This window comes from Coptis chinensis, chromosome 7 (genome assembly GCF_015680905.1).
Source record: "Coptis chinensis isolate HL-2020 chromosome 7, ASM1568090v1, whole genome shotgun sequence".
NCBI classification, from domain to species: Eukaryota; Viridiplantae; Streptophyta; class Magnoliopsida; order Ranunculales; family Ranunculaceae; genus Coptis; species Coptis chinensis.
The window spans coordinates 24,368,520-24,377,353 of NC_141462.1; the positions used below are offsets into that span (position 1 = coordinate 24,368,520).

Sequence of the window (8,834 nt, forward strand, 5' to 3'; positions counted from 1 at the left end):
CCGGTAAGAGATTGCGGTACTATCATGGAAATTGAGAAACAAATATCTCCAATATAATATTGCCGGCTACAACTCTTAACACTATCAAACAACAACGAACGACTTTCAACGAAAGAGATCTGGAAGGGGAAAATGGGGGAAGAGATTAAAATCTTTAAATTGTATACTGGGGCTGAAATGCCATCCATTGGTTTAGGAACATGGCAAGCTGATCCTGGTGTAGTTGGAAGTGCTGTCACCACTGCAATCAAGGTCTCATTTTATTTGAATTGATTTCTGGTATTAACTCAGTTACTATGCATCTAACTAGTAACATAAATTATATTATGCATTACATTTGAGAATTGAGAAGTGAGTTAATGCACTTAGTACATAGATTCATTACAGTCTCCAATTGGGAGATTAGATGGTTATGTGGATTAGCCTGATCAAATCAGTATACCTTGTCCCCTGCGGCCTGCCCCTTGGTATTGCCAATATGTAGATGGCTAATAGCAGCTCCTGAGACGAACAATTTCGTTAAAGTTGCAAGAAAAAAAATACACACTTCATATCTCGTTCCACAATAATTTCTAGGGTGTAAATGGTTAGGAAATGATTTAGAGGGGTGCTTGGATGATATAAAATAAAACGATGGAAAAAGCAAAATAATAAAAGGAACTTGGGTTTATCGTTTTCTTGTACCTAGGTGATGCAGATAGAGTGGTCTTGTCGAAATCTCGAAGGGCACTGAGTTGGAATCGAGTGGTGAAAACTGAAAAATACAAACAATAAATTCGCTTGTAATCGTTTACTGTTAGGAGCCTAGTGTGAGTGTGGCCCTAGGTGACCCTGTGTAGGCTTAGGTGTGCCTTTAATAAGTTAAAAACGATTTGCATTATTTGTCAAAATGCACGGGGTCCAGATGGCATCATCAGCTTTATTCTCAAATTGTTAACATGCATGGAAACTAAAAACATTTTATAGAACATCGAATTTGAGTTAATGAAATTAATTTCCTTTGCCCAGTACAGGGGATTTGTGAGAAATAACTCACTGTAATTCTCTTTTGATGCAGGCTGGATACCGTCATATAGATTGCGCCCAAGTTTACAAAAACGAGCAGGAGGTAATATTTACTCTCTCAACTTTAGTCGTGTAGATCAATGTTTCTTATGACAGTCTAATAAATGCATATTCTTGTTGATGTTGCATACCCCCACACACACTCACCACCACCATTTAAAATTGTGTGCTCCCCCCATTACGAATAGGCTGTGCACAAACGTTTATAGCACCGTAAGTAGTTTTTGGTGGTTGCAGGTTGGTTTGGCTTTGAAGAAGCTATTTGAAGATGGCACAGTGAAGCGTGAAGATTTGTGGATTACCTCCAAACTCTGGTTGGTGTTTTACTTGTTTTCGAGCTTTCATGCAGTAGAGGCAATTACAGTTTATAGCAGCTTTTTGACACGAACATTAAAAAATAAAAATAAATGAATAGAAAAAATAAGATTCTGTAAGACATGCCTCGTGTTTCTATCTAAGGATTAGGGAATGTCAAAAGTACTCCATTGATTGTTCATCGACAAGCCCAACAAAACCGCGTTATGCATCTATGTTGTTGTGCATCTCAGTGCACAATCATTGGTGTGCATTTGAGCATGTGGCCCCTCTTCCAAGTACTACCCTTTTCCAAAGAATATTCAATTATTAAATTATTTATCTTCTAAGCAAAACACAATATCCTTGCAGGTGTACTGATCAGGCACCTGAAGATGTACCCCTTGCATTAGATTTAACTTTGAAAAACTTGCAGCTTGACTATGTTGATCTGTACCTCGTACGTGTTTCCTGATATTACTTTATTTATCATTTGTTGATTGAGATATGACAATGCGATCCATCATGCACGACAATTACTTTAATGATCATTTTCTATTAGATTCTACATGTACCAGTTTATGATTCACATTGTTATTTGTGCAGATATTTATATGAACTTAAGGGTTGTTCTACTGTAGTATGTATGCGTCATTTATCATGGTCTAGGTCTCTGTGGAGTTTCTGCATTTGGGATTATGTAACGGATTTTTTCTTGTGGAGTTTCTTACTCTTTCTTAATTTTCTCAGTCTCTTCTTTTTTACCTTTGATGAAAACAATTTTACTTGAGTGAGGCAATATATTTGCTGAAAATCGTTTAAATTATTTGAGATTCTAGGGTATGCAAGGTATTCCTCACCAATCATGCAGTATATTCTCTTTTTACGATTATTTTGGTGAGGTAGATATAGGATTCGGAGCTCTGCTATGAGGTGCCAATGTTAAGGTTTAAGCAATGCGTTTTCCTGTCCATAATAGTGGTATGGTATATTTTCAAGGGATAAAAGTCATCCGTGGTTGCTTGAGTCTGACCGTCAGACTCAAGCAACCACGGATGCTCTGACCTCATGGGCCTCAAGCTGTTTTAAACCCCACTTTGTTTCCTGCTTCCATTTTACGTGTAATCTACCACTATGATGCGCAGGCTGATGAAATTTTATGAAGGAAAATATAATGTCTTCATATAGAGGCTGTGAAATCCTTGCAGATCCACTGGCCTGTTAGACTGGAAAAGGGTTCAGTTGGCTTTAAGCCTGAATACATGATTCAACCTGATATTCCTAGTACCTGGAAAGCAATGGAGGGTTTATATGATTCTCGCAAGGCTCATGCTATTGGTGTTAGTAATTTTTCATCAAAGAAGTTGAGAGATCTAATGGAAGTTGCGCGTGTCCCTCCTGCGGTTAATCAGGTGGAGTGCCACCCAGCTTGGCAACAGACTAAGCTGCGTGCATTTTGCAAATCTAACGGAGTTCACCTATCTGTGAGTCAATTTTTTTCTAGAAAACTTAAGATTTCAAGTTTGATATTATTTCTCTCTTTGTAGAGTTATTTTCCGATTCTCGTGTCCTGCACTTTGCAGGGATATTCGCCATTAGGTTCCCCGGGTTCAGCATGGCTAAAGAGTAATGTCCTCAAGCATCCAATATTAAGTATTGTTTCAGAGAAATTGGGGAAGACTCCTGCACAGATTGCTCTTCGTTGGGGAATCCAAATGGGTAACAGTGTGCTGCCTAAAAGCATTACTGAGGCGAGGATAACGGAGAATCTCGACGTCTTTGATTGGTCGATTCATGAGGACTTGTTTGTGAAGTTCTCTGAAATTGAACAGGCAAGAACTGATCTCTTGTTTACTGCGTTTCTGGTAATGTATGTGGATTATGTCCTTAGGAAGCTTTAACTACACTTATCTATAATTGCATGCTGTCCATCTGTACTGTGCTTCTGGAACCTTTTCTTCTTCATTAATCAATAAAATGCCGTTTCCAGAAAATTTACCATACAATTTCTTGATGTCTTCTAAGTATCTTTTGTTGGTTTCTTTATATATATATATATAAAGGAACTTCGAAATTTGTAGTCATTTTAACAAAGGTGAGATAATACAGTTGGATGGGTCACACAGGGATTTTAAAATGACACACAGTATTTGATATTATATAGCATAATTATGGTTAAAATAAGCCCCACAAGTGTCGTTTTTTTTTGCTATTATCTTTTCACCTAACATTTTTCTATCTTAAGCAATAGTGATAATGTGTTGCCTTAAAGAAGTGCACTGACTAAAGAGCATACAATTAACAACAAAAACATCTGATTCCTTTCTGAAAAAATTCAGCTCAAATGATGTTTTCTGTATCTGACAATCGTAGTTTGACGTGTGTGGATTCCATTAGAGGATCCTAGAATGCGAGTTAATCACAACTAGGGACAAACATATTGATTTCTATTTTATAAGTTTCTAACAATCCCCATGTTGTCATATACTCATCTATCCAAACATTTTAGTAAGAAAGAAAGAAAATGGCCACATTATTGACCTGCGTTCTCATTGAATGGAGAGTATTCATACTTATCTTAAATTTAACAATTTAATAACTTGTTAGGGTTATGTGATCAAGTGTGTTTTCCCTTATATGATACTGAGCTGCATCTGCTGTTTTTTACCTTGGGTCAAGGAGAAACCTGATTCCAATTTTGTGTAATGTGTGTAAAACTGTAAAACAATGGTCATGTTACTGAACAGCTGTGCTTTTGTTCTTATGAGAATTTTGCAGTCAAGGTTACTGACAGGTGCTTCATTCGCAAATCAAACTTTCGGGGCCTACAAATCCGTTGAAGAACTTTGGGATGGAGAAATCTGAAAGGACATCCAAATTGCTCATATATTCTTCAAATCTGAAAGCATTGGTAATTTAGGTTAATCAATCACTTGTTGCCAGGTTGGCTTGTTTCATACGCATTCTACTTGTGACAAATCTTTAGGACAAGCATATAACAGTTAGTTTTCGTTGTGGACATTATAAGGCTTGGGAACTGCATATGTTTTGTAAAGAATGAAGTGACAAGTACTGTTTCTATATAAATAAAATGTTAAGATGACATTCTTTTATGAGAACTTCCGCTGTTTGTTTAACATTCTTTGTAACAACACATGTAATGGACTATTAGAAATTTGCACCAGTTTGAAAAACTTGTTCATTGTATAGGCCTATGGTTGTCCGACTCCCTGCTAGTAAATGTAAGGTTGTAGTTCCGATCTCTTGTAAATTGTAATTTGGGTCAGTGTCAGTAGGGTGGGATGGCATGGAACTCAAATTCAGAAGGGGCGTGAGGAATTTAACGATACTAGGTTCCGAACGAAATTGTCACAACAACCAACCGAGTAGTTTCAAGCAATAGGTGGCGCCCTAGTCAGGTTCAGAAATATGTGGAATTGAACTTGGTACCTTTCAAATTCTTATCGGAAAGGCATGCACCGCCCATTACGTGTGCAACATCAAATTGGAAAAGTTAACCGTCACATATACGGTTAGGGCCTTAGGGGTGGAACTCGGGTGGGTTGGATCTGGTTGAGGCTCAATCCGAGTTACAAATGTTTCAACCCGAGCCAGGGACCACGTCCTAGTCGGTCCTTAAATTTTCAATCCAAACCCAACTCGAATTGGTCGGGTTGGGTCGGATTGGTCAAGTTTTTGAATTTTAATGCTAAACAGTATAGAACTGAATACCTTTTCACTATTAAATAAATAAATTAAGAGATAAATAACACTTAAATTCAATATTCTAACTAAATTAAAGTGATTTGATTATTTGAAAGAGAAATTAACCCGATTGATTCAATTATTCTCTCTAAAATTGATATTCTCAACTTTATTTTTGACAATAATAAATCCTTATAAGGAAACAATATAACAGAATATAAAGAATGAAATATATACGTACATATATGCAGACGACGGGCTTAAGCTTTTCGGTTATTTGATATTCTAACCCGAGCCCAATCCAAAATTGATTCGGGTTTTGATTTTACAAGACCAACCCCGGCCACATATCAGAACCAACAAAAATCAGGTTTTTGCCCATCGGCTTAGGCTAACCCGACCCAAGTTCCACCCCTAATACGGGTTTGGAATAGGTTACGGATTTGGAAACAACTTTTAGTTGCCCACGCCCCATGTCTTGAATCTATAAATACCTATGTATATGTAGTGAGAAAGGCAATTGTAATAACAAGAATTTTGTCATTGCTATTGTGTACTCTCTTTCGTGTGCAATCAAAGGATTGAGAATGGCAAGGTTGGATTGGAGTGCGCCGACTGTGATAAATTCAAAGGACAAAGGCAAAAGCAATGAAAAGGGAAAAGCTAGCAGTCGTCCCACCTTTGAAGTCGACCTCCCTGATGCCAAGGTTGGAGAGGTATGTTTGCGGTTCGCCCCAGAGCCCAGTGGATATCTTCACATTTGGTCACTCAAAAGCTGCTCTCCTGAACAAATATTTTGCTGATAGATACAAAGGCCAACTAATTATTCGTTTCGACGATACTAATCCAAGCAAAGAAAAGACTGAGTTTGTGGACAATATACTGAAGGATATTAAGACGTTAGGTATCCAGTATGATGCAATTACGTATACCTCAGATTACTTTTAGAAATTGATGGAAATGGCTGAAAATTTGATCCGAAAAGGGAAAGCTTATGTTGATGATGCAGCCCAAGAGCAAATGTAGAAAGAAAGAATGGATGGCATCGAGTCAAAATGTAGGAATAATAGCCCGGAGGACAATATGAAATTATGGAAAGAGATGATTGCAGGCTCTGAAAGAGGTATTCAGTGATGTGTTCGTGGTAAGCTGGACATGCAGGCTCAAAATAAGACCCTTCGAGATCCAGTGTACTATCGTTGCACCTCAGTTCTTCACCATCGTACAGGGTCAAAATATAAAGTTTACCCAACGTATGACTTTGCATGTCCCTTCGTGGACGCTACTGAAGGTATAAGTCATACCCTTCGCTCGAGCGAGTAGGCAGACCGTAATGCACAGTACCGTAGAATTCTTGAGGATATGGGACTGTGGAAAGTGCAAATTTATGAGTTTAGTCGATTGAATATGGTGTATACGCTTCTTAGCAAACGCAAGCTTGGTTGGTTTGTAGAGAACGGAAAAGTTGATGGATGGGATGATCCTCGTTTTCCAACTGTGCAAGGTATAGTACGTAGAGGTCTGAAGATTGAGGCTTTAGTTCAATTCATCTTGGGGCAGAGAACTTCAAAGAATCTCAACCTGATGGAGTGGGATAAACTGTGGACCATCAATAAGAAGATAATTGATCTAGTTTGCGCCAGGCATACTGCGGTCCTCGAGGAAAAGCGTGTGATATTGACGCTGATTGATGGTCTTGTAAAACCGTTTGCACGCATCATTCCAAGGCACAAGAAATTCCAAGGTGCTGGTTCAAAGGAGACAACCTAACATGGAACATATGGTTAGACTATGCTGATGCGTCTGCTATCTCCGTTGGTGAGGAAATCACTTTGATGGATTGGGGAAATGCTCTAATTACTGAAATAGGGAAGGAGAACCATGGAAATGTCACACAGTTGACAGGTGTTTTGCACCTCGAGGGCTCTGTTAAAACCACAAAAGTGAAGCTTACATGGCTTCCTGAAATAGAAGACCTGATTAATCTCTCATTGCTTGATTTTGGTTACTTGATTGCCAAAAAAAAAGCTGGATGAAAGAGAGGATTTCATCAATGTGCTTAATCCTAGAACCAAGAAGGAGACCCTTGCCCTTGGAGATTCCAACATGGGCAATTTGCTGTGCAGGGAGATACTTCAGTTGGAGAGGAAAGGCTACTTCATATGTGATGTGCCTTACTCTAGGTCCTCTAAGCCTATTGTTCTACTATCGATCCCAGATGGTAGACAACAGACATCACTACTAAAGTGTGTCTAGAATCTGGATTCCCCAATTACAGAACTTTATTAAGTTTGTTTTACACCAACTAAACTTGATTCCGACATTCAAGTATAGAATTATTGTACTCTTCATTTTTGTCTTAATTTATGTCAATATTATTTTAAATTTATGATTTGTTAAATGTCTCTTTCTAATTTTGGCTAGTGTGTATGACTGTATGTACTTACTATCTCGACAATGAACAGTTGGACACACAGAAGAGCTACTCTTTACAATAGTATATCCTAAAACGTGTTAGAAAAATGGATTTTCACAAATCCATTGAGATATGAATGAATAATTTGTCTCTCAAGTTACCCCACTTGAGATGAAATAGGTTGACACACAGAAGAGCTACTCTTTACAATAGTATATCCTAAAACGTGTTAGAAAAATGGATTTTCACAAATCCATTGAGATATGAATGAGTAATTTGTCTTTCAAGTTACCCCACTTGAAATCGGTTTCTTTTGAAATAGTACGAAAAAGTGAAAAAAATATTTTCGAAAAGGGTGCACTCGTTCGAAACAGTGCATTATGCCGAAAAGGTGCGACCTTTCGAAATGTGCACTGGTTCGAAACAGTTCATCGTGCTGAAAAGGTGCGACCTTTTGAAATAGTCCTTGATTTGAAACAGTGCATCATACCGAAAAGGTGTGACATTTGAAATAAACCTTTGTTCAAACAAAGCGATTTTTTATCTTGAAAATAGTGTGTCATTTCGAAACATGTGACTTTTCAAAGAGTTGTTTACTTTTTCCCAATAGTCACGGTGTTGTTTCGAAGAGGCACCACTAACCTATAAATAGTGGATGAATTTGGAGAGAAAGACACACTAGATCGCACAGAGTTCTGATCTTTCTCTTCTCCCTCTGTTCTTAATCAAATACTATGTTGTGTCGCTAATTCTGTAGAATTAAAGTGCTATCATTCTATAGAAAGAAGTCCGATATATCTTGGGAGACAATTTCCTATCAACTTTCAAATATCGTGAGGAGGAAAATCTGGTTTTAGAACATAGTGTATCTACGCTAGGCTCAGATTTAACTAAGAAGACACGTACAAGACAAAAAGATTTGTATAGTTTGGTAATTAGTAAAGAGTAAGTCAATTAAATTGTATATTCCTAACAAAACGTTAAACACCAGGACTTAAAATTCCATCACCTCAACATCTGAGGGCATCACCAATGGGACCTGGATAGGGGCCTTTACCTTCAAATATGATGGAACTTTAAAAAAAAAAACAGGTCCAACGCAGCCTCTATATGGGCCTCTAATTTCATCATCCTGTATATATGTCTTCATTCTTAGAGATTTTTTGAAGGAGCCCAAGTTCAAAATTTCTGCACATGACTCAACTTAAAAACTCACGTGACTTCTGTTGAATCAAATTCTTGTTATTCTCACCGTTTTTAAAGGAGAAATGAGAATTTCGATTGGAACACCAAACTATTTCGAGGTTTAGCTCCTTTTTAATGCTCCTCATCCATCCAACGTGGCACTTCAAAA

The 8,834-nt window shown here is 37.7% G+C and overlaps 1 protein-coding gene and 1 pseudogene across 1 annotated transcript; both read left to right on the forward strand.

Annotated features, from left to right (window-relative positions):
* The first annotated feature begins 30 nt into the window (after nt 1–30).
* On the forward strand, nt 31–4,478 carry LOC147486732 (NADPH-dependent aldo-keto reductase, chloroplastic-like). Its single transcript, XM_086570385.1, has 7 exons — nt 31–252; nt 1,058–1,108; nt 1,303–1,379; nt 1,732–1,819; nt 2,568–2,843; nt 2,943–3,191; nt 4,138–4,478. The coding sequence occupies exons 1-7, from the start codon at nt 133–135 to the stop codon at nt 4,222–4,224; spliced, it is 948 nt and encodes a 315-aa protein (XP_086426511.1). The 5' UTR covers nt 31–132; the 3' UTR covers nt 4,225–4,478.
* A 912-nt stretch (nt 4,479–5,390) lies between these two features.
* On the forward strand, nt 5,391–7,320 carry LOC147486733 (glutamate--tRNA ligase, cytoplasmic pseudogene; annotated as a pseudogene).
* Nucleotides 7,321–8,834: the final 1,514 nt, after the last annotated feature.